The 27497-nt window shown below is 33.6% G+C and overlaps 1 protein-coding gene across 1 annotated transcript in view; it reads left to right on the forward strand.

Annotated features, from left to right (window-relative positions):
• The first annotated feature begins 2170 nt into the window (after positions 1–2170).
• The window catches only part of LOC143245825 (uncharacterized), a 39066-nt gene continuing 13739 nt past the window's right edge, over positions 2171–27497 (forward strand). Inside the window, exons 1-3 of the mRNA XM_076492080.1 lie at positions 2171–2327; positions 11929–12087; positions 19662–19766. Of these exons, the coding sequence (XP_076348195.1) occupies positions 2240–2327; positions 11929–12087; positions 19662–19766 (352 nt within the window). The 5' untranslated portion in view covers positions 2171–2239. The remainder of the gene's footprint in view (positions 2328–11928; positions 12088–19661; positions 19767–27497) is intronic.

The raw sequence follows: 27497 nt of genomic DNA on the forward strand, positions 1-27497 counted from the left end.
GTACGTCATGTCTTGATGTTTCATATTATTGTTGACCTGTCTTTTTGTTTATGTACGTCATGTCTTGGTGTTTCATATTATTGTTGACCTGTCTTTTTGTTTATGTATGTCATGTCTTGGTGTTTCATATTATTGTTGACCTGTCTTTTTGTTTATGTACTTCATGTCTTGGTGTTTCATGTTATTGTTGACCTGTCTTTTTGTTTATGTACTCCATGTCTTGGTGTTTCATATTATTGTTGACCTGTCTTTTTGTTTATGTATGTCATGTCTTGGTGTTTCATATTATTGTTGACCTGTCTTTTTGTTTATGTACTTCATGTCTTGGTGTTTCATGTTATTGTTGATGTATCTTTTTGTTTATGTACGTCATGTCTTGGTGTTTCATATTATTGTTGACCTGTCTTTTTGTTTATGTACTTCATGTCTTGGTGTTTCATATTATTGTTGACCTGTCTTTTTGTTTATGTACGTCATATCTTGGTGTTTCATATTATTGTTGACCTGTCTTTTTGTTTATGTACGTCATGTCTTGGTGTTTCATCTTATTGTTGACCTGTCTTTTTGTTTATGTACGTCATGTTTTGGTGTTTCATATTATTGTTGACCTGTCTTTTTGTTTATGTACGTCATGTCTTGGTGTTTCATATTATTGTTGACCTGTCTTTTTGTTTATGTACTTCATGTCTTGGTGTTTCATATTATTGTTGACCTGTCTTTTTGTTTATGTACGTCATGTCTTGGTGTTTCATGTTATTGTTGACCTGTCTTTTTGTTTATGTACTTCAAATCTTGGTGTTTCATATTATTGTTGACCTGTCTTATGTACTTCATGTCTTGGTGTTTCATATTATTGTTGACCTGTCTTTTTGTTTATGTACGTCATGTCTTGGTGTTTCATCTTATTGTTGACCTGTCTTTTTGTTTATGTACGTCATGTCTTGGTGTTTCATATTATTGTTGACCTGTCTTTTTGTTTATGTACGTCATGTCTTGGTGCTTCATATTATTGTTGACCTGTCTTTTTGTTTATGTACGTCATGTCTTGGTGTTTCATATTATTGTGGACCTGTCTTTTTGTTTATGTACTTCATGTCTTGGTGTTTCATATTATTGTTGACCTGTCTTTTTGTTTATGTACTTCATGTCTTGGTGTTTCATATTATTGTGGACCTGTCTTTTTGTTTATGTACGTCATGTCTTGGTGTTTCATATTATTGTTGACCTGTCTTTTTGTTTATGTACTTCATGTCTTGGTGTTTCATATTATTGTTGACCTGTCTTTCTGTTTATGTACTTCAAATCTTGGTGTTTCATATTATTGTTGACCTGTCTTTTTGTTAATGCACTTGTTTTTATATAAAGAAATATTAGTGTAAGTCATGTGATAGTTAGAAACTATATGTTTAGGATTACACTCAACCAGTTATAGACACCAAGGATTGCAGTAGTTAGGTGTTAAATATTACTAATATTGATAATAAGTGTTACGGATTAGAAGATACAAGCACCACGATTTACAGATTAGCCACTGTAGAACCAAGGATTACACATTAACGATTATATAAACTATGGATTACAGATTATAAGTCATAGATACCAGTATTTACAGATTAGCTATTCTTAGCACTAGAGGTTAGATATAAAGAGATACAAACATTAAGGACTATAGGCTAACAGATACAGACACCAACGACTATATGTTAACAGATATAAATTACAAGGACTATACGAGTAGTTTATCAGGTACATATCACCAGGACTATAGTTTATCGGGTACAAATCACTAGGACTATATGTTATTATAGTTGTGTAGGTTATAGACTAGCAGATTACAGGTTAACACAGTTATCACGGTCAGTAAAGAGAGACAAAAATAAAAGTCCTCCTGTGTCGTTCGATGATTACGTTTGTTTGATTATACTGCAGGTTAGATATCAACTAACCAAAAATTTACTTTCGAAATGTTGATTCAGCGTCCAAGGTTCTTACTATGAGAAACAGACTTTATCTGAGGGCGCATGCTCCGAGAAGCGCGTTGGTTCCAACGTTGGTTCTGATGATATAAAGCAAGATTAGACTGTGAAAGTCTGTATCGATAGAACCAAGTACCACAAGACGCAACGTTCCGGCTGCTCTGAGCCTCTCCAAACCTGACCTCTTTAGTTTTATTTCTGAAACTTATTTAAAGAAATGAAATGGGAAGTTAGGTTTCTAACATCCGGATTTCCAGTGTGAAATGTGCAGGAAACTATTTCGTCAGTTTGTGTGGCTGTACATTACGATCTTAACACATGTGTTTAGTGTTGGAGACAACGGTTTGAAAGGTAGCATTTCTGTTACATATTTTATGGGCTGTATAAACTCTGTATTAATATAGAAACTTAGAAAACAGTGCAAAAACCTTACGTAGTGTTGATACGCATAGACAGAGTGATCAGATAAGAAGTCAAACATTTATATAGGAAGTGGAAAACTGTAGTAATGTTAACTTCTATCTGTATCCATGTCAACTTGGTATACACTCAATGTAGTAATATTAACTTCTATCATGTCAACGTGGTATACACTCAATGTAGTAATGTTAACTTCTATCATGTCAACGTGGTATACACTCAATGTAGTAATGTTAACTTCTATCTGTATCCATGTCAACTTGGTATACACTCAATGTAGTAATGTTAACTTCTATCTGTATCCATGTCAACTTGGTATACACTCAATGTAGTAATGTTAACTTCTATCATGTCAACGTGGTATACACTCAATGTAGGAATGTTAACTTCTATCATGTCAACGTGGTATACACTCAATGTAGTGATGTTAACTTCTATCATGTCAACGTGGTATACACTCAATGTAGTAATGTTAACTTCTATCATGTCAACGTGGTATTCACTCAATGTAGTAATGTTAACTTCTATCTGTATCCATGTCAACTTGGTATACACTCAATGTAGTAATGTTAACTTCTATCTGTATCCATGTCAACGTGGTATACACTCAATGTAGTAATGTTAACTTCTATCTGCATCCATGTCAACGTGGTATACACTCAATGTAGTAATGTTAAATTCTATCTGCATCCATGTCAACGTGGTATACACTCAATGTAGTAATGTTAAATTCTATCTGTATCCATGTCAACGTGGTATACACTCTTATTAGCAATGGAATGTTTTACGTTTACTAACGTTTGGTAAATTTTTGTAACAACATATTATGATTAACAGTACGAGAGTGTAGGTGATTTTATTTAATATTCCACCCTGTGAAATGTTTCCTGGAATTTCGCGCAAAGCTACTCGAGGGCTATCTGCGCCAGCCGTCCCTAATTTAGCAGTGTAAGACTAGAGGGAAGGCAGCTAGTCATCACCACCCACCGCCAACTCTTGGGCTACTCTTTTACCAATGAATACTGGGATTGACCGTCACAATTATAACGCCCCCACAGCTGAAAGGGCGAGCATGTTTGGTGCGACCGGGATTTGAACCCGGGACCGTCGGATTACGAATCGAACGCCTTAACACACTTGGCCATGCCGGGGCCGAACACGAAACAGACTACCTTTACCACAATATTTCACTTAAAGAAGGTTCTTTTTAACAGTAACCATTAACACGGAACCGATAATTATTAAAAATAACTTTTGTGATTCGTTGACGTGTGTTAATTGTAAGTTACACGTTCACTCCACACACTTTCTAGCTACTTCAATTTAATTGTTTGTTGATATTGTAAATCTGAATATTTTGTATTACGTAAACAATATTAAAGTAGGCGTTAACAATGAAGAAATACTAAACATTGTTTAACACTAACAACTTACGTTTAACACGGTAAGTAGCAAAGTTGTTATCGGTACAAACTTATTGTTCAATAACCACTTTTGCACACAAAAATCAAGTAACGTACGAAATGTATAGAAGTGTTATCGAAAGACTTTTGCTATTGTACAATTATGAAACTCACGTGTTTTGTTCTATAAACTTCAGCGATTTTCAAGGTAATATAACATAATTATAATTATTTTTATCAGTAAGGAGAAACAACGTAAGCCAAACACGGAAAGGAAATTTATTTCATAACTTCAGATGAAATTAACACTTTCTGTAAGTTTTGTTATAGCAAATCCACATCGCGCTATCTGCTGGGCACTTTCTGAACCACAGGAAAACAATACCGTTATTATAATTTTTTGTTGAGGTTTTAAATCGAACTAATAATCAAAATTATATAATTATATTGGGGTTAAAAGAACTCAGTAATAATTACAATAACATTTCTTGTTCGTACCTACACTTGCAATCTCATATCCAATAACCCCATTCATATTTTCTTTTGAAGATTCGTATTTAACACAAAACAGAAGTTATGTGTAATAAGTCTATGAACGCTGTAAATCCTTGTGAAGCAATACGTCTAACAAGTTCTGTATTGTATATTTTTATTGTAAAGTAACATTCAATAGTAAGCTTACACTCATATCTGTTAAAACATCTCTATATCCTTACAATACTTGTAGTTGGTTCTGTAACATTCACAACTTTAACTCATAAGTTGATAATTATAACATGGCACAACATGTCTGTCTTGATGTCATAAGGTGATAATTATAACATGGCACTACATGTCTGTCTTGATGTCATCAGGTGATTCTTTCGACATGTCAATAACTTTAGCAAGTGTTTGTTGTATTTTGTTCCCTCAATTCAGGTCTTGTCTGTGTTTAACCGAAATGTTGTGTAGTGTTTGTTGTATTTTGTTCCATAAATTCAGGTCTTGTCTGTGTTTAACCGAACTGTTGTGTAGTGTTTGTTGTATTTTGTTCCATAAACTCAGGTCTTGTCTGTGTTTAACCGAACTGTTGTGTAATGTTTGTTGTATTTTGTTCCATAAACTCAGGTCTTGTCTGTGTTTAACCGAACTGTTGTGTAGTGTTTGTTGTATTTTGTTCCATAAATTCAGGTCTTGTCTGTGTTTAACCGAACTGTTGTGTAGTGTTTGTTGTATTTTGTTCCATAAATTCAGGTCTTGTCTGTGTTTAACCGAACTGTTGTGTAGTGTTTGTTGTATTTTCTTCCATAAACTCTGGTCTTGTCTGTGTTTAACCGAACTGTTGTGTAGTGTTTGTTGTATTTTGTTCCATAAACTCAGGTCTTTTCTGTGTTTAACCGAACTGTTGTGTAGTGTTTGTTGTATTTTGTTCCATAAATTCAGGTCTTGTCTGTGTTTAACCGAACTGTTGTGTAGTGTTTGTTGTATTTTGTTCCATAAATTCAGGTCTTTCTGTGTTTAACCGAACTGTTGTGTAGTGTTTGTTGTATTTTGTTCCATAAATTCAGGTCTTGTCTGTGTTTAACCGAACTGTTGTGTAGTGTTTGTTGTATTTTGTTCCATAAATTCAGGTCTTTTCTGTGTTTAACCGAACTGTTGTGTAGTGTTTGTTGTATTTTGTTCCATAAATTCAGGTCTTGTCTGTGTTTAACCGAACTGTTGTGTAGTGTTTGTTGTATTTTGTTCCATAAACTCAGGTCTTTTCTGTGTTTAACCGAACTGTTGTGTAGTGTTTGTTGTATTTTGTTCCATAAACTCAGGTCTTTTCTGTGTTTAACCGAACTGTTGTGTAGTGCTTGTTGTATTTTGTTCCATAAATTCAGGTCTTGTCTGTGTTTAACCGAAATGTTGTGTGGTGTTTGTTGTATTTTGTTCCATAAATTCAGGTCTTGTCTGTGTTTAACCGAACTGTTGTGTAGTGTTTGTTGTATTTTGTTCCATAAATTCAGGTCTTGTCTGTGTTTAACCGAACTGTTGTGTAGTGTTTGTTGTATTTGGTTCCATACATAATGATTTTTAAGAGTGTATTTTATTAACATTGAAAGATAGGAATGGCTAAAGATTTATAAACTATTTGGAACAAATAATAACTTATAGCGAAAACAAGAGATTCGAGTCAAATATATCCTGTACGATTGTTCGTCTTTCTTTCACGAGAGATGTTAACGTAGAGGTGCTTGAAAGCTAAGAAGCTGATACATATCTCAAGAAAAATTTAGTTGTACGGCTTACCCACTGTTCGATTCAGCCAAAGGGTAGATATATATATATATGTAAAAAAATACAAACTCTTTTTTTCTAACATCGAAAGGAAGATAGTTGTGAGAATGATTAATTTCTAGACAGCTGAGTTACTCAACATTAGGGCAGGTTTGTCGTGAACCTCTATTAGAAAGTGTCATAATCTGACAGACATGTCCTAACTTCTGTTACCAACTAGAAACTCATCTTTTATTGTGACAATCACTGACACATACTAACTGATTGTCCTCATCAGTCGACCTAATGATGTATTTCAAAACATCTGAAACAATAAATAATAAATAGTTTAGGATTTAGACAAAAGTTATGTTTTGCTCCTGCTGTCCGGCGATGATCAGACTGAACACTAAAGACAAAAGTTATGTTTTACTCCTGCTGTCCGGCGACGGTCAGACTGAACACTAAAGACAAATGTTATGTTTTACTCCTGCTGTCCGGCGATGGTCAGACTGAACACTAAAGACAAATGTTATGTTTTACTCCTGCTGTCCGGCGACGGTCAGACTGAACACTAAAGACAAATGTTATGTTTTACTCCTGCTGTCCGGCGACGGTCAGACTGAACACTAAAGACAAAAGTTATGTTTTACTCCTGCTGTCCGGCGACGGTCAGACTGAACACTAAAGACAAAAGTTATGTTTTACTCCTGCTGTCCGGTGACGGTCAGACTGAACACTAAAGACAAATGTTATGTTTTACTCCTGCTGTCCGGCGACGGTCAGACTGAACACTAAAGACAAATGTTATGTTTTACTCCTGCTGTCCGGCGACGGTCAGACTGAACACTAAAGACAAAAGTTATGTTTTACTCCTGCTGTCCGGCGACGGTCAGACTGAACACTAAAGACAAAAGTTATGTTTTATTCCTGCTGTCCGGTGACGGTCAGACTGAACACTAAAGACAAAAGTTATGTTTTACTCCTGCTGTCCGGCGATGATCAGACTGAACACTAAAGACAAAAGTTATGTTTTACTCCTGCTGTCCGGCGACGGTCAGACTGAACACTAAAGACAAATGTTATGTTTTACTCCTGCTGTCCGGCGATGGTCAGACTGAACACTAAAGACAAATGTTATGTTTTACTCCTGCTGTCCGGCGACGGTCAGACTGAACACTAAAGACAAAAGTTATGTTTTACTCCTGCTGTCCGGCGACGGTCAGACTGAACACTAAAGACAAAAGTTATGTTTTACTCCTGCTGTCCGGTGACGGTCAGACTGAACACTAAAGACAAAAGTTATGTTTTACTCCTGCTGTCCGGCGATGATCAGACTGAACACTAAAGACAAAAGTTATGTTTTACTCCTGCTGTCCGGCGACGGTCAGACTGAACACTAAAGACAAATGTTATGTTTTACTCCTATTATTTAGCTGCGGTCAAACTGAACATACATTATGTTTTATGAAGAGAACCGTATGTCCACTCTCACATTTTTGTGATTTTGTTCTTGATTTAAGTATAAAAATCAGTAACACAAATAATTAATACATTTTTGATATGTGCACATTGTTTACGTTATAATATAACATAAATTAAACGTGCATCAACAATATACCATACACAAACCTGTATCACAAATAATTTGTTGTCCTATCAGACAAAACCTACGGTGTTTACTGTTCACTTGTTATCTCCTGTTGTCTCCTTCTAATTTGTCACTCACAACTTATGTCCTGATGTTTAAAATATTGTAGAAATTTATATCTGGTATAGAAAACAAACGTGGTAAAACACGTCTCTGAAAGTTGAATAGGTTTAATTTGAATTTAAGTCGTCTGTTCAGCTTCACTCTAGTACACCCACAAATAACCGACACACATAAGAATCGATATCACTATATAAACCTACATACGCGATAAATGTGACTATCTGTATAAACCTACATACGCAATAGATGTGACTATCTGTATAAACCTACATACTACAAATATGTTGTCCTCTCGTATACTAACTATATATCATTCTGTTCACCTACCTATATACACCTCATTTTCAATAGATATTACTATGTTATTGTACGTATATAAACTCACACATATGTATATATATGACTGTTAATATATCTGAATAAACCATACAATGAATACATATCGCTTTGTTAAACTCTATATATGACTTTGTTTGTCTGTCCGTCGAAACCCATTTACTAATACAATATCCTTGTACTAAACTGTTGTTCTAAACTCACATATATGTACAGATATCTTTCTGTTAATCTATCTATGTAAACAATGTTATATAGATACTGCTCTGTTAATCTATATTCCATACTGTTATCTAACACTACATGTGGTAGAGACCACATGTGGTTTAAGTAAACACTGTCTACACTATTTCACACCTACTTTACTTACTTTGGTAACTAACCGTACCATTCACACTATAGTTATGCAAACAATGTTATAAGATACTGCTCTGTTAATCTATATTCCATACTGTTATCTAACACTACATGTGGTGGAGACAACATGTGGTTTAAGTAAACACTGTCTACACTATTTCACACCTACTTTACTTTGGTAACTAACCGTACCCTTCACACTATAGTTATGCAAACAATGTTATATAGATACTGCTCTGTTAATCTATATTCCATACTGTTATCTAACACTACATGTGGTGGAGACAACATGTGGTTTAAGTAAACACTGTCTACACTATTTCACACCTACTTTACTTTGGTAACTAACCGTACCCTTCACACTACAGTTATGTAAACAATGTTATATAGATACTGCTCTGTTAATCTATATTCCATACTGTTATCTAACACTACATGTAGTGGAGACCACATGTGGTTTAAGTAAACACTGTCTACACTATTTCACACCTACTTTACTATGGTAACTAACCGTACCCTTCACACTATAGTTATGTAAACAAATAGAATAAACAAACCAATTTACCAATACCCCTACGACCTTCACAGTACCTTATTTACAAATAGTTTGGGTACAACGTAACAAGTTGGTTTTGCTGTAGATTAGTAACATACTAATCATAATTACAAACTGACATTTTCAAATGGGTTTAGTTTTCCTTCTAAGTATTTGTTTGGTACATTTTAATATGTGTACACACTTACCAATCAATAATAAATATCTTAAAATATTCTCTGAACTCAGTTTTTATTACTAAAAGCAACTTTCATTAAAATGTTCTGCTGGGTTCATGATACCAAACTATTGTGACTTGCATTACGTATAACATATTCGATATAGGCTGTCACAATATAACGTATGTAAACATTCTATTTATAACATAATTATAGTGAAATTATATATATATATATGAATCACATATCCAACTATTGTGACTTGCATTACGTATAACATATTCGATATAGGCTGTCACAATATAACGTATGTAAACATTCTATTTATAACATAATTATAGTGAAATTATATATATATATATGAATCACATATCCAACTATTGTGACTTGCATTACGTATAACATATTCGATATAGGCTGTCACAATATAACGTATGTAAACATTCTATTTATAACATAATTATAGTGAAATTATATATATATATATGAATCACATATCCAACTATTGTGACACTTGTGTGTAATTTATGTAACAATTGTAGCATTCTATACATATATAATTATTGTGACATTTTATATATCTATAACATATCTAATAACAGTGACATTTTATATATCTATAACATATCTAATAACAATGACATTCTATATATCTATAACATGCCTAATAAAAGTAACATTCTGTATATCTATAACATATCTAATAACAGTGACATTCTATATATCTATAACATGCCTAATAAAAGTAACATTCTGTATATCTATAACATATCTAATAACAATGACATTCTATATATCTATAACATACCTAATAAAAGTAACATTCTGTATATCTATAACATATCTAATAACAATGACATTCTATATATCTATAACATATCTAATAACAATGACATTCTATATATCTATAATATACCTAATAAAAGTAACATTCTGTATATTTATAACATATCTAATAACAGTGACATTCTATATATCTATAACATATCTAATAACAATGACATTCTATATATCTATAATATACCTAATAAAAGTAACATTCTGTATATCTATAACATATCTAATAACAGTGACATTCTATATATCTATAACATGCCTAATAAAAGTAACATTCTGTATATCTATAACATATCTAATAACAGTGACATTCTATATATCTATAACATGCCTAATAAAAGTAACATTCTATATGTCTATAACATGCCTAATAAAAGTAACATTCTGTATATCTATAACATATCTAATAACAGTGACATTCTATATATCTATAACATGCCTAATAAAAGTAACATTCTATATGTCTATAATCATATTATAATATTTACAAGTGTTTAATATTTTCTTTAATGTAACATTAACATAAAAATAAAACATTTGTCAGGCATGTAATGTGAAGCGATAGTAGAGGGTTACTTTGTCAGGTATATGATGTGAAGCGATAGTAGAGGGTTACTTTGTCAGGTATGTAATGTGAAGCGATAGTGAAGGGTTACTTTGTCAGGTATGTAATGTGAAGCGATAGTAGAGGGTTACTTTGTCAGGTATATAATGTGAAGCGATAGTAGAGGGTTACTTTGTCAGGTATGTAATGTGAAGCTATAGTAGAGGGTTACTTTGTCAGGTATGTAATGTGAAGCGATAGTAGAGGGTTACTTTGTCAGGTATATAATGTGAAGCGATAGTGAAGGGTTACTTTGTCAGGTATATAATGTGAAGCGATAGTGAATGGTTACTTTGTCAGGTATATAATGTGAAGCGATAGTAGAGGGTTACTTTGTCAGGTATATAATGTGAAGCGATAGTAGAGGGTTACTTTGTCAGGTATATGATGTGAAGCGATAGTGAAGGGTTACTTTGTCAGGTATGTAATGTGAAGCGATAGTGAAGGGTTACTTTGTCAGGTATGTAATGTGAAGCGATAGTAGAGGGTTACTTTGTCAGGTATATGATGTGAAGCGATAGTGAAGGGTTACTTTGTCAGGTATGTAATGTGAAGCGATAGTGAAGGGTTACTTTGTCAGGTATATGATGTGAAGCGATAGTGAAGGGTTACTTTGTCAGGTATATAATGTGAAGCGATAGTAGAGGGTTACTTTGTCAGGTATGTAATGTGAAGCGATAGTAGAGGGTTACTTTGTCAGGTATATAATGTGAAGCGATAGTAGAGGGTTACTTTGTCAGGTATATAATGTGAAGCGATAGTAGAGGGTTACTTTGTCAGGTATATGATGTGAAGCGATAGTAGAGGGTTACTTTGTCAGGCATATAATGTGAAGCGATAGTGGAAGGTTACTTTGTCAGGTATGTAATGTGAAGTGATAGTAGAGGGTCACTTTGTAAGGTAATGTGGTGTGAAGTGATGGTAGGGGTTACTTTGTCAGGTAATGTAATGCGAAGTGATAGTAGATAGTAGTAAAATCATGAATTTTATTTTATTTATTTTTATCCTGAGATGATAATTCTTAGCAGATTTTAACCTTTCTTTTGTTTCACAGTTTTTGACAAGTGGTGACATCTACAGTTTTGTGTTTAGTCTTAACTCTTTACTAAATGTTGTCCGTTAAGCCACAGTTTTGTTTACAACTATTCATTCATTCCTTTTTAAAACGTACGAAAGAGTTTAAGGCACAGTATGATATTTGACGATTACTATCTAACGAATAACTAAAAAAATACAATTATTTGATAATATTTCAACACTATCGTGTTATTAAAAAACTTGTTCTATTTCCTGAAGGAATAACTTGTGTTTGTCTTTTCTTATCCTTAGGAAAATCAGTGTCTGGTTCTCTTCATCACAACAAACACAATTGTCTTCATGATGAGGAATTCCACTGCATGGACAGTGAAGTGTGTGTGCTCGAGACGTCACTTTGTGATGGAGTTTCGGACTGTCCAAAAGGTGATGATGAGAGCTCCCTAATTTGCGGTAAGCAGTTGTTGACAGTCGTTTCGCAATGAAATAAGAGCTGTTGGCTCAGGTTGATATATAGTTCTAGCAGCTCAGGTTAATATATAGTTCTATCAGCTGTTGGTTCTGGTTGATATGTAGTTTTATGAGATGTTGGCTCAGGTTGATATATAGTTCTAGCAGCTCAGGTTAATATATCGTTCTAGGAGCTGTTTATTTAAATCATTCTGTAGTATGAATAAATTATTACATTTCTGACCCTGACAACGATAGGAACTTGCTAAATGGATACACTTTAACTTGATAAAATACAATAATAGACCAAAACGTGTTCTCAGATTTTCAAGCTGTTTTATTAAGTTCAGTGTATATGAACTACTTTACAGTGCGGATAAATTCATTACTTTATATTTGTTTCCTACTTCACCCACACATGTACGTAGGAGTTATCGAAGGATAATCTTTACTAATTACGAATTTGCATGCTAGAAGAAAGGAGCTTTATTAATAGTATCCACCGCCAACTGTTCTTCACTCTCCATAGTTTCAAAGTGGTGAACGTATTTTAGGCAGAAACAAGAATCACATTCTTGGCACGCTCTTCCATTGGCCACACATCGTAATGAGAAAGCTTTGTCAGTAACTGTTTTGTCTACATATTTTCATACCGTTGGTATATTATTACAGTATTGTCACAGTTTACTTGGATATTGTGCTAAGAGGTCTATTGTCACTACTGTGTTTTGTACTGCGAGCAGTTTTCGAGAGGTATTCTGTTCACAAAGAAACTACGGATAACTAGTTCTCATTATGAAAACACCATTTCCTGGCCACCCTGGATCATTCTACCAAATTTTATCCAAAGATTTCTTGAAGTAAACATCCGCCAATACATGGAGTTTTTTAAAGATATTTATTCTTTCCTTAGTTATATCTAATCAACTGGTCAGTAGTTTTTATTCTTTCCTTAGTTATATATAATCAACTGGTCAGTAGTTTTTATTCTTTCTTTAGTTATATCTAATCAACTGGTCAGTAGTTTTTATTCTTTCCTTAGTTATATCTAATCAACTGGTCAGTAGTTTTTATTCTTTCCTTAGTTATATCTAATCAACTGGTTAGTACTTTTTATTCTTTCTTTAGTTATATCTAATCAACTGGTCAGTAGTTTTTATTCTTTCCTTAGTTATATCTAATCAACTGGTCAGTAGTTTCTCGTTCTTTTCTAAACCGTTTTAAATTTTATTTTAAGTTGGTCAGTAATCTATGTTTATTACTTTTCTTATAAATTTTCCTATACAGCAAGTTAAACTGACAAACCTGTATTATCCGGTTTATTCGCTGTTTTCCTTTGTGAAAAAATAAATATTTGCTTGTTTCCATAATTTTATAGGTATATCAGATAGTACCACTAGGACTTGGACAATCTGAGAGACCTGAGTAGAGTGCACAGAGATGTTACTAGGGGGTGTGTTTCAGTTGAAGTTCAGTGTCTGTAAACGTTACTGTGAAGTGTGTTTCAGTTGAAGTTCAGTGTTTGTAGACGTTACTGTGAAGTGTGTTTCAGTTGAAGTCGAGTGTCAGTAGACGTTAGTGTGGAGTGTGTTTCAGTTAAAGTTGAGTGTTTGTAGACGTTACTGTGAAGTGTGTTTCAGTTAAAGTTGAGTGTTTGTAGACGTTACTGTGAAGTGTGTTTCAATTGAAATTGAGTGTCCGTAGACGTTAGTGTGGAGTGTGTTTCAGTTAAAGTTGAGTGTTTGTAGACGTTACTGTGAAGCGTGTTTCAGTTAAAGTATAGTGTTTGTGGACGTTACTGTGAAGTGTGTTTCAGTTGAAATTGAGTGTCTGTTGGCGTTACTGTGAAGTGTGTTTCAATTGAAGTTGAGTGTTTGTAAACGTTACTGTGATGTGTGTTTCAGTTGAAGTTGAGTGCTTTTAGACGTTACTGTGTAGTGTGTTTCAGTTGAAGTTGAGTGTCTGTAGACGTTTCTGTGAAGTGTGTTTCAGTTGAAATTGAGTGTCTGTAGACGTTACTGTGAAGTGTGTTTCAGTTGAAATTGAGTGTCTGTAGACGTTAGTGTGGAGTGTGTTTCAGTTAAAGTTGAGTGTTTGTAGACGTTACTGTGAAGTGTGTTTCAGTTAAAGTTGAGTGTTTGTATACGTTACTGTGAAGTGTGTTTCAGTTGAAATTGAGTGTCTGTAGGCGTTACTGTGAAGTGTGTCTCAGTCGAAATTGAGTGTCTGTAAGCGTTACTGTGAAGTGTGTTTCAGTTGAAGTTAAGTGTTTGTAGACGTTACTGTGAAGTGTGTTTCAATTGAAATTGAGTGTCCGTAGACGTTAGTGTGGAGTGTGTTTCAGTTAAAGTTGAGTGTTTGTAGACGTTACTGTGAAGCGTGTTTCAGTTGAAGTTCAGTGTCTGTAAACGTTACTGTGAAGTGTGTTTCAGTTGAAGTTCAGTGTTTGTAGACGTTACTGTGAAGTGTGTTTCAGTTGAAGTCGAGTGTCAGTAGACGTTAGTGTGGAGTGTGTTTCAGTTAAAGTTGAGTGTTTGTAGACGTTACTGTGAAGTGTGTTTCAGTTAAAGTTGAGTGTTTGTAGACGTTACTGTGAAGTGTGTTTCAATTGAAATTGAGTGTCCGTAGACGTTAGTGTGGAGTGTGTTTCAGTTAAAGTTGAGTGTTTGTAGACGTTACTGTGAAGCGTGTTTCAGTTAAAGTATAGTGTTTGTGGACGTTACTGTGAAGTGTGTTTCAGTTGAAATTGAGTGTCTGTTGGCGTTACTGTGAAGTGTGTTTCAATTGAAGTTGAGTGTTTGTAAACGTTACTGTGATGTGTGTTTCAGTTGAAGTTGAGTGCTTTTAGACGTTACTGTGTAGTGTGTTTCAGTTAAAGTTGAGTGTTTGTAGACGTTACTGTGAAGTGTGTTTCAGTTAAAGTTGAGTGTTTGTAGACGTTACTGTGAAGTGTGTTTCAATTGAAATTGAGTGTCCGTGTAGACGTTAGTGTGGAGTGTGTTTCAGTTAAAGTTGAGTGTTTGTAGACGTTACTGTGAAGCGTGTTTCAGTTAAAGTATAGTGTTTGTGGACGTTACTGTGAAGTGTGTTTCAGTTGAAATTGAGTGTCTGTTGGCGTTACTGTGAAGTGTGTTTCAATTGAAGTTGAGTGTTTGTAAACGTTACTGTGATGTGTGTTTCAGTTGAAGTTGAGTGCTTTTAGACGTTACTGTGTAGTGTGTTTCAGTTGAAGTTGAGTGTCTGTAGACGTTTCTGTGAAGTGTGTTTCAGTTGAAATTGAGTGTCTGTAGACGTTAATGTGGAGTGTGTTTCATTTGAAGTCGAGTGTCAGTAGACGTTAGTGTGGAGTGTGTTTCAGTTAAAGTTGAGTGTTTGTAGACGTTACTGTGAAGTGTGTTTCAGTTAAAGTTGAGTGTTTGTATACGTTACTGTGAAGTGTGTTTCAGTTGAAATTGAGTGTCTGCAGGCGTTACTGTGAAGTGTGTCTCAGTCGAAATTGAGTGTCTGTAGGCGTTACTGTGAAGTGTGTTTCAGTTGAAGTTAAGTGTTTGTAGACGTTACTGTGAAGTGTGTTTCAGTTGAAATTGAGTGTCTGTAGACGTTAGTGTGGAGTGTGTTTCAGTTAAAGTATAGTGTTTGTATACGTTACTGTGAAGTGTGTTTCAGTTGAAATTGAGTGTCTGTAGACGTTGCTGTGAAGTGTGTTTCAGTTGAAGTTGAGTGTCTGTAGACGTTACTGTGAAGTGTGTCTCAGTTGAAATTGAGTGTCTGTAAGCGTTACTGTGAAGTGTGTTTCAGTTGAAGTTAAGTGTTTGTAGACGTTACTGTGAAGTGTGTTTCAGTTAAAGTTGAGTGTTTGTAGACGTTACTGTGAAGTGTGTTTCAGTTGAAATTGAGTGTCTGTAGACGTTAGTGTGGAGTGTGTTTCAGTTAAAGTATAGTGTTTGTAGACGTTACTGTGAATTGTTTCAGTTAAAGTTGAGTGTTTTAGACGTTACTGTGAAGCGTGTTTCAGTTAAAGTATAATGTTTGTAGACGTTACTGTGAAGTGTGTTTCAGTTAAAGTTGAGTGTTTGTAGACGTTACTGTGAAGCGTGTTTCAATTTAAGTTGAGTGTCTGTAGACGTTACTGTGAAGCGTGTTTCAGTTAAAGTATAGTGTTTGTAGACGTTACTGTGAAGTGTGTTTCAGTTCAAGTTGAGTGTTTGTAGACGTTACTCTGAAGCGTGTCTCAGTTGAAGTCGAGTGTCTGTAGACGTTACTGTGAAGTGTGTTTCAATTTAAGTTGAGTGTCTGTAGACGTTACTGTGAAGCGTGTTTCAGTTAAAGTATAGTGTTTGTAGACGTTACTGTGAAGCGTGTTTCAGTTAAAGTTGAGTGTTTGTAGACGTTACTGTGAAGTGTGTTTCAGTTGAAATTGAGTTTCTGTAGACGTTAGTGTGGAGTGTGTTTCAGTTAAAGTATAGTGTTTGTAGACGTTACTGTGAAGTGTATTTTTGCCGCATCTTTTCAGAATGTACTTATTTTGAAATATGTTAAAAAACTATCATTATTCCTTACCTTCATACACATTGAACCTATTACAGCAATGACCACTTACACCCAGATGTTTCTCAGCTTTTCAACCATTTCTATATTAGAAGTTAATAATAAATTCAGTATACGTAATAGGAAGAATGTTTCTAAAATCCGAAAATGTGAGGTTATACGTTACTGTTGAATAATTTTAAAGAAAGATCTGGTTGTCAGATTTCAGATCATGTTATTCATGATGTTTGAATTTTCTATAACTTGAAGCCGACTTTTGATATGAATTTTTGTTTTTCTTTTGAAATTATATTTCCGCTTTGAGTTTAGATGTTTCATGGATTATGAGGTCTTCTCTACCGTATAAAAGCACCATAATATCAGGACGTTTCTTTCTACGAGAGTACAAATAAAGAACAGTCGTTTTATTTAATCAAATAAATGTTTATGGAATTTTTATGATTATTTAATTAGTTCTGAAGTAATTGTTTATTATAATATACGTTAAAGCTTCACGAACTGTTACATAAATTTTGTAAATACCGTCATATCAGACATTTAAAGGGAAAATGTACATAAATACTTTCCTCTGATTGGGCATCGGATCAGTAAAGTTTGACTGAACAAGTCAAATTAGTTCCATGTTTTCTAACCAGAGGGCTTTCCATGATCTCTAGCGGATTTGAGGGTGTAAGAAAGCATGAGGTCCACTCCCTTTTAAATAATGTTGCACCATAACACTGAATAGTTTTAATAAAATATTTTTATTGAATAAATAGCTTTTAATGTTACATTTAAGTTTGGTGTATCATCTGACAGCGTCGATAGAAATAATGTATGCTGAACGACCGGATCCTCATTTCCAAAATCATAAATCTCTTAATGACCATGTTTTTAGATCATTAATTATTATCCTATTAGTTCTGCATTTGTTCATAAGAGAACTCTCTCACATGACATTAGACCACTGATGTCAAGACTAATAGTTTCAAATTTGGTTACTAGAGAACTCTGTCATGATTAGATTTCTAGATTACTAGTTCCACATATCGTTACTAGAGGACTCAGTTATGACTTTAGCCCATCTGATATACAGATTAATAATAAAAGACGTTAACCTACGAAACAATCACACAACAAGTAAAGTACAATAAACAACTACATGTTGTATTTAAAGAGATGCGTAAAATTATAAATGAAGGCATGTTTGTAGATCATAGAAGTATTGAAGATATAACCACGACTTCTACTTCACTAAGCACTAAACAATATTATTAGTTAGTTGTCATTAAATAACTGTTTGATAATACTGGTGTGTGAAATTTTATGATTTCACTTCACAGTGGTATATAATATAGTCATAGTTTAACTTTATGATTTCACTTCACAGTGGTATATAGTATAGTCATAGTTTAACTTTATGATTTCACTTCACAGTGGTATATAGTATAGTCATAGTTTAACTTTATGATTTCACTTCACAGTGGTATATAGTAGAGTCATAGTTTAACTTTATGATTTCACTTCACAGTGGTATATAATATAGTCATAGTTCAACTTTATGATTTCATTTCACAGTGGTATATAATATAGTCATAGTTTAACTTTATGATTTCATTTCACAGTGGTATATAATATAGTCATAGTTTAACTTTATGATTTCACTTCACAGTGGTATATAATATAGTCATAGTTTAACTTTATGATTTCACTTCACAGTGGTATATAATAGAGTCATAGTTTAACTTTATGATTTCACTTCACAGTGGTATATAATATAGTCATAGTTTAACTTTATGATTTCACTTCACAGTGGTATATAAGATAGTCATAATTTAACTTTATGATTTCACTTCACAGTGGTATATAAGATAGTCATAGTTTAACTTTATGATTTCACTTCACTGTTGTATATAGTAGAGTCATAGTTTAACTTTATGATTTCACTTCACAGTGGTATATAATATAGTCATAGTTTAACTTTATGATTTCACTTCACAGTGGTATATAGTAGAGTCATAGTTTAACTTTATGATTTCACTTCACAGTGGTATATAATATAGTCATAGTTTAACTTTATGATTTCACTTCACAGTGGTATATAATATAGTCATAGTTTAACTTTATGATTTCACTTCACAGTGGTATATAATATAGTCATAGTTTAACTTTATGATTTCACTTCACAGTGGTATATAGTAGAGTCATAGTTTAACTTTATGATTTCACTTCACAGTGGTATATAATATAGTCATAGTTTAACTTTATGATTTCACTTCACAGTGGTATATAATATAGTCATAGTTTAACTTTATGATTTCACTTCACAGTGGTATATAATATAGTCATAGTTTAACTTTATGATTTCACTTCACAGTGGTATATAGTAGAGTCATAGTTTAACTTTATGATTTCACTTCACAGTGGTATATAATATAGTCATAGTTTAACTTTATGATTTCACTTCACAGTGGTATATAGTAGAGTCATAGTTTAACTTTATGATTTCACTTCACAGTGGTATATAGTAGAGTCATAGTTTAACTTTATGATTTCACTTCACAGTGGTATATAGTAGAGTCATAGTTTAACTTTATGATTTCACTTCACTGTTGTATATAGTAGAGTCATAGTTTAACTTTATGATTTCACTTCACAGTGGTATATAATATAGTCATAGTTTAACTTTATGATTTCACTTCACAGTGGTATATAGTAGAGTCATAGTTTAACTTTACGAACAAAGCAGTGTTTGTTTGAAAACTCTTAGAAACGTTTCCCTAAACTCACAACTATGATATGACTGTTTGGTTGTTTACACTCGTCTAACATAATGTAATCTGTCACTACTGTCATGTTAGTTTACACTGACTAATTTTAAGATATTTAATGTGTTGTTATTTGTCTAGAATAAAGCGTCTTCTTGATTATAAATCCCGACATTATTTATACAAACCAGCTTCTGTTTATACCAGTTATTTATCATGTTTTTGTTTTCACCACATGACGATATTTTAATTAAGGAAATTATCCTTTGTCTTTCGTTTCAGGCTGTCTTCCAAATGAGTTCAGTTGTAACGGAACTTGTATTGTTGACATACGACGTTGTGATACGCGAGTGGACTGCCCTGACGGGTCAGATGAAGAGAGTTGTGGTACGTAAAGTTTATACGTTGTCCATAACAATAGATAATGTGATATGATCGCTGTGAGCTCAAGGAAAGCTTTCCAGGACTAACTTTCTTAGCATTTAGAAAGATAAATCCAGACGTATGATTTACTATCTTCAGGAATGTTTTCCGTACCAAGCTTTGGTTGAATTCTACCCACTCCTGATCGATCCAGGAAATCATTTCTTCTTGTCTTTCTTCATATTTCCTCCGTTACTTGACCTTGAACAACATGATTATTAAGGGTCAAGATCACCCTTTATAACAAGGATTTTCTTCTAGATATTGTAAGCCTTTATTTGTTATAGTCACTATAAGAAACAAAACTAAGCGATTTATGAATACTTGGTCTGCATTGTGTTTCAGTTAGGGAGTCGATTCGCAATCTGCTTTTCCGCACGCTCGCCCTTTTAGCCTTGGTGACGTTATAATGTTATGGCAAATCTCACAATTAACCCAAGAGTAGGTGATGGATACTAACTTACGTTCCTGTAATCTGATCTAGCCTCCTCTAACACACGCAAAATTCAATAAAAACATAAAATAATTTGAAAAAGTTAACAGAATTTAAAGATTGTGTTAATTTTATGTTCACTTAATTGTGAACACGATTTCTAGTAAAGATTTCTAAACATAGAGAACAATAACCTTACCAGCTAGAAAGTAAAAACAGTTAATTAAATGACTTGAAACACGAATCAAACCAGTCATCACGCTAAACCTAATAGTAATCACAAAACACGTGAGGAAGGCTTATAATTGTAACTAGAGAACACGTAAAGAAGGCTTATAACTGTAACCAGAGAACGGGTAAAGAAGGCTTATAACTGTAACCAGAGAACACGTAAAGAAGGCTTATAACTGTAACCAGAGAACATGTAAAGAAGGCTTATAATTGTAACCAGAGAACACGTAAAGAAGGCTTATAACTGTAACCAGAGAACACGTAAAGAAGGCTTATAACTGTAACCAGAGAACACGTAAAGAAGGCTTATAACTGTAACCAGAGAACATGTAAAGAAGGCTTATAATTGTAACTAGAGAACACGTAAAGAAGGCTTATAACTGTAACCAGAAAACATGTAAAGAAGGCTTATTAACAGTTTGGTTTGAGTTAAATCGTAAGTGAAGCACATCGAAGTTTAGAGGATGGACATCAGTGAAACAAGAACATGACAGTGTAAAAATATGAGAATGTAACAGTGTAACAATATGACAACAGGATAGCATAATAATATGACAATATAACAGTATAACAATATGACAATGTAACAGTATAACGATATGACAATGTAACAGTATAACAATATGACAATGTAACAATTTGAGAATGTAACAGTGTAACAATATGACAATGTAACAATGTAACAATATGAGAATGTACCAGTGTAACAATATGACAACAGGACAGCATAACAATATGACAATATTACAGTGTAACAATATGACAATGTAACAGTGTAACAATATGACAATGTAACAGTGTAACAATATGACAACAGGACAGCATAACAATATGAAAATATAACAGTGTAACAATATGACAATGTAAGAGTGTAACAATATGACAATGTAACAGTGTAACAATATGATAATATAACAGTATGAAAATATGACAGTATAACAACATAACTATATAACAAACAATATGATAGTATAACAATATGACAATATATCAGTATTACAACATAACAATATAACAAACAATATGACAGAATAACAATATGACAAAAAAACAGTATTACAACATAACAACATAACAAACAATATGACAATATAACAGTATTACAACATAACTATATAACAAACAATATGACAGAATAACAATATGACAATATAACAGTATTACAACATAACAATATAACAAACAATATGACAGTATAACAATATGACAATATAACAGTATTACAACATAACTATATAACAAACAATATGACAGAATAACAATATGACAATATAACAGTATTACAACATAACAATATAACAAACAATATGACAGTATAACAATATGACAATATAACAGTATTAGAACATAACAATATAACAAACAATATGACAATATAACAGTATTACAACATAACAATATAACAAACAATATGACAATATAACAGTATTACAACATAACTATATAACAAACAATATGACAGTATAACAATATGACAATATATCAGTATTACACATAACAATATAACAAACAATATGACAGAATAACAATATGACAAAAAAACAGTATTACAACATAACAACATAACAAACAATATGACAATATAACAGTATTACAACATAACTATATAACAAACAATATGACAGTATAACAATATGACAATATAACAGTATTACAACATAACAATATAACAAACAATATGACAGAATAACAATATGACAAAAAAACAGTATTACAACATAACAACATAACAAACAATATGACAATATAACAGTATTACAACATAACAATATAACAAACAATATGACAATATAACAGTATTACAACATAACGATATAACAAACAATATGACAGTATAACAGCATTACAACATAACAATATGACAGTATATTAATACAATAGTATAACAGTATAACAATAAGGAACCTTTTGGTTAGTTTCATCCATTAAACTAAATATTAAAAATTGGCTAGAAACAATCAAAGTCAACCCTTATTATTTAAACGTTCTAATTAACAATATTCACTACATTCAAGGGCAATCCTTTCTAGAAACCTAAAGCCCTGACACCAGGCTCTATATATTCTTTACTGATATCAAACACTATATGTTATTCAGTCACTCTAGACAACACATATTCTCTACTGACACCAGACACCATGTTATTTACTGATACCAGACACTATGTTATTTACTGATACCAAACACTATGTTATTTACTGATACCAGACACTATGTTATTTACTGATACCAGACACTATGTTATTTACTGATACCAGACACTATGTTATTTACTGATACCAGACACTATGTTATTGACTGATACCAGACACTATGTATTTGTTACTCACTCTGTACACTGTATATTATTTGCTGACATCAGAAACTATATATCCTATAGTGACACCAAACGCAATATATTATTTATTCTCTATATACACTACATATTATTTACTCACATAGGACGCCATGTATTCTTTACTAACACCAGACACCATGTATTCTTTACTAACACCAGACACCATGTATTCTTTACTCACATCAGACACCATGTATGCTTTACTAACACCAGACACCATATATTCTTTACTCACATAGGACGCCATGTAATCTTTACTAACACCAGACACAATGTATTCTTTACTAACACCAGACACCATGTATTCTTTACTCACATCAGACACCATGTATGCTTTACTAACACCAGACACCATGTATTCTTTACTCATACCAGACACCATATATTCTTTACTCACATCAGACGCCATGTATTCTTTACTCACATCAGACGTCATGTATTCTTTACTAACACCAGACACCATATATTCCTTACTCATACCAGACGCCATGTATTCTTTAGTCATACCAGACACCATGTATTCTTTAGTCATACCAGACACCATGTATTCTTTACTCACATCAGACACCATGTATTCTTTACTCATACCAGACACCATATATTCTTTACTCATACCAGACACCATGTATTCTTTACTAACACCAGACACCATGTATTCTTTACTCACATCAGACACCATATATTCTTTACTCACACTAGACACTATATATTCTTTAATCACATCACACTCCATATATTCTTTACTCACATCAGACGCCATGTATTCTTTACTAACACCAGACACCATACATTCTTTACTCATACCAGACACCATATATTCTTTACTCATACCAGACACCATACATTCTTTACTCATACCAGACACCATGTATTCTTTACTCATACCAGACACCATATATTCTTTACTCATACCAGACACCATGTATTCTTTACTCACATCAGACACCATGTATTCTTTACTCATACCAGACACCATATATTCTTTACTCATACCAGACACCATGTATTCTTTACTCACATCACACTCCATATATTCTTTACTCACATCAGACGCCATGTATTCTTTACTAACACCAGACACCATGTATTCTTTACTAACACCAGACACCATGTATTCTTTACTCACATCAGACACCATGTATGCTTTACTAACACCAGACACCATATATTCTTTTACTCACATGGGACGCCATGTATTCTTTACTAACACCAGACACCATGTATTCTTTACTAACACCAGACACCATGTATTCTTTACTCACATCAGACACCATGTATGCTTTACTAACACCAGACACCATATATTCTTTACTCACATCAGACACCATGTATTCTTTACTCATACCAGACTTCATATATTCTTTACTAACGCCAGACACAATGTATTCTTTACTCACATCAGACGCCATGTATTCTTTACTAACACCAGACACCATGTATTCTTTACTCACATCAGACACCATGTATTCTTTACTCATACCAGACACCATGTATTCTTTACTCACATCAGACGCCATGTATTCTTTACTCACATCAGACGTCATGTATTCTTTACTAACACCAGACACCATATATTCCTTACTCATACCAGACGCCATGTATTCTTTAGTCATACCAGACACCATATATTCCTTACTCATACCAGACGCCATGTATTCTTTAGTCATACCAGACACCATGTATTCTTTACTCACATCAGACACCATGTATTCTTTACTCATACCAGACACCATATATTCTTTACTCATACCAGACACCATGTATTCTTTACTAACACCAGACACCATGTATTCTTTACTCACATCAGACACCATGTGTTCTATACTCACATCAGACACCATATATTCTTTACTCACACTAGACACTATATATTCTTTACTCACATCACACTCCATATATTCTTTACTCACATCAGACGCCATGTATTCTTTACTAACACCAGACACCATATATTCTTTACTCATACCAGACACCATGTATTCTTTACTCACATCAGACGCCATGTATTCTTTACTCACATCAGACGTCATGTATTCTTTACTAACACCAGACACCATATATTCCTTACTCATACCAGACGCCATGTATTCTTTAGTCATACCAGACACCATGTATTCTTTACTCACATCAGACACCATGTATTCTTTACTCATACCAGACACCATATATTCTTTACTCACATCAGACACCATATATTCTTTACTCATACCAGACACCATATATTCTTTACTCATACCAGACACCATACATTCTTTACTCATACCAGACACCATGTATTCTTTACTCATACCAGACACCATATATTCTTTACTCATACCAGACACCATGTATTCTTTACTCACATCAGACACCATGTATTCTTTACTCATACCAGACACCATATATTCTTTACTCATACCAGACACCATGTATTCTTTACTCACATCAGACACCATGTATTCTTTACTAACACCAGACACCATGTATTCTTTACTAACACCAGACACCATGTATTCTTTACTAACACCAGACACCATATATTCTTTACTCATACCAGACACCATGTATTCTTTACTCATACCAGACACCATATATTCTTTACTCATACCAGACACCATGTATTCTTTACTCACATCAGACACCATGTATTCTTCACTCATACCAGACACCATGTATTCTTTACTAACACCAGACACCATGTATTCTTTACTCACATCAGACACAATGTATTCTTTACTCACATCAGACACAATGTATTCTTTACTCACATCAGACGCCATGTATTCTTTACTAACACCAGACACAATGTATTCTTTACTCACATCAGACACCATGTATTGTTTACTAACACCAGACACCATGTATTCTTTACTAACACCAGACACCATGTATTTTTTACTCACATCAGACACCATATATTCTTTACTCATACCAGACACCATGTATTCTTTACTCACATCAGACACAATGTATTCTTTACTAACACCAGACACCATGTATTATTTACTGACATCAGACACAATGTATTCTTTACTCACATCAGACACCATGTATTCTTTATTAACACCAGACACCATGTATTTTTTACTCACATCAGACGCCATGTATTCTTTACTAACACCAGACACCATGTATTTTTTACTCACATCAGACACCATGTATTCGTTACTCACATCAGACACAATGTATTTTTTACTCACATCAGACACCATATATTCTTTACTCATACCAGACACCATGTATTCTTTACTCACATCAGACACCATGTATTCTTTACTAACACCAGACACCATGCATTCTTTACTCACATCAGACACAATGTATTCTTTACTAACACCAGACACCATGTATTCTTTACTCACATCAGACACAATGTATTCTTTACTCACATCAGACACCACGTATTCTTTACTAACACCAGACACCATGTATTCTTTACTCACATCAGACGCCATGTATTCTTTACTAACACCAGACACCATGTATTTTTTACTCACATCAGACACCATGTATTCGTTACTCACATCAGACACCATATATTCTTTACCCACACTAGACACTATATATTCTTTACTCACATCAGACTCCATATATTCTTTACTCACATCAGACACCATATATTCTTTACTCACATCAGACTCCATATATTCTTTACTCACATCAGACTCCATATATTTTTTACTCACATCAGACTCCATGTATTCTTTACTCACATCAGACACCATATATTCTTTACTCACATCAGACGCCATGTATTCTTTACTAACACCAGACACCATATATTCTTTACTCATACCAGACACCATATATTCTTTACTCATACCAGACACCATACATTCTTTACTCATACCAGACACCATGTATTCTTTACTCATACCAGACACCATATATTCTTTACTCATACCAGACACCATGTATTCTTTACTCACATCAGACACCATGTATTCTTTACTCATACCAGACACCATGTATTCTTTACTCACATCACACTCCATATATTCTTTACTCACATCAGACGCCATGTATTCTTTACTAACACCAGACACCATGTATTCTTTACTAACACCAGACACCATGTATTCTTTACTCACATCAGACACCATGTATGCTTTACTAACACCAGACACCATATATTCTTTACTCACATAGGACGCCATGTATTCTTTACTAACACCAGACACCATGTATTCTTTACTAACACCAGACACCATGTATTCTTTACTCACATCAGACACCATGTATGCTTTACTAACACCAGACACCATATATTCTTTACTAACACCAGACACAATGTATTCTTTACTCACATCAGACGCCATGTATTCTTTACTCACATCAGACGCCATGTATTCTTTACTAACACCAGACACCATATATTCTTTACTCATACCAGACACCATGTATTCTTTACTCACATCAGACGCCATGTATTCTTTACTCACATCAGACGTCATGTATTCTTTACTAACACCAGACACCATATATTCCTTACTCATACCAGACGCCATGTATTCTTTAGTCATACCAGACACTATGTATTCTTTACTCACATCAGACACCATGTATTCTTTACTCATACCAGACACCATATATTCTTTACTCATACCAGACACCATGTATTCTTTACTAACACCAGACACCATGTATTCTTTACTCACATCAGACACCATGTATTCTATATTCACATCAGACACCATATATTCTTTACTCACAC

Source organism: Tachypleus tridentatus, chromosome 3 (genome assembly GCF_004210375.1).
Source record: "Tachypleus tridentatus isolate NWPU-2018 chromosome 3, ASM421037v1, whole genome shotgun sequence".
NCBI lineage: Eukaryota > Metazoa > Arthropoda > Merostomata > Xiphosura > Limulidae > Tachypleus > Tachypleus tridentatus.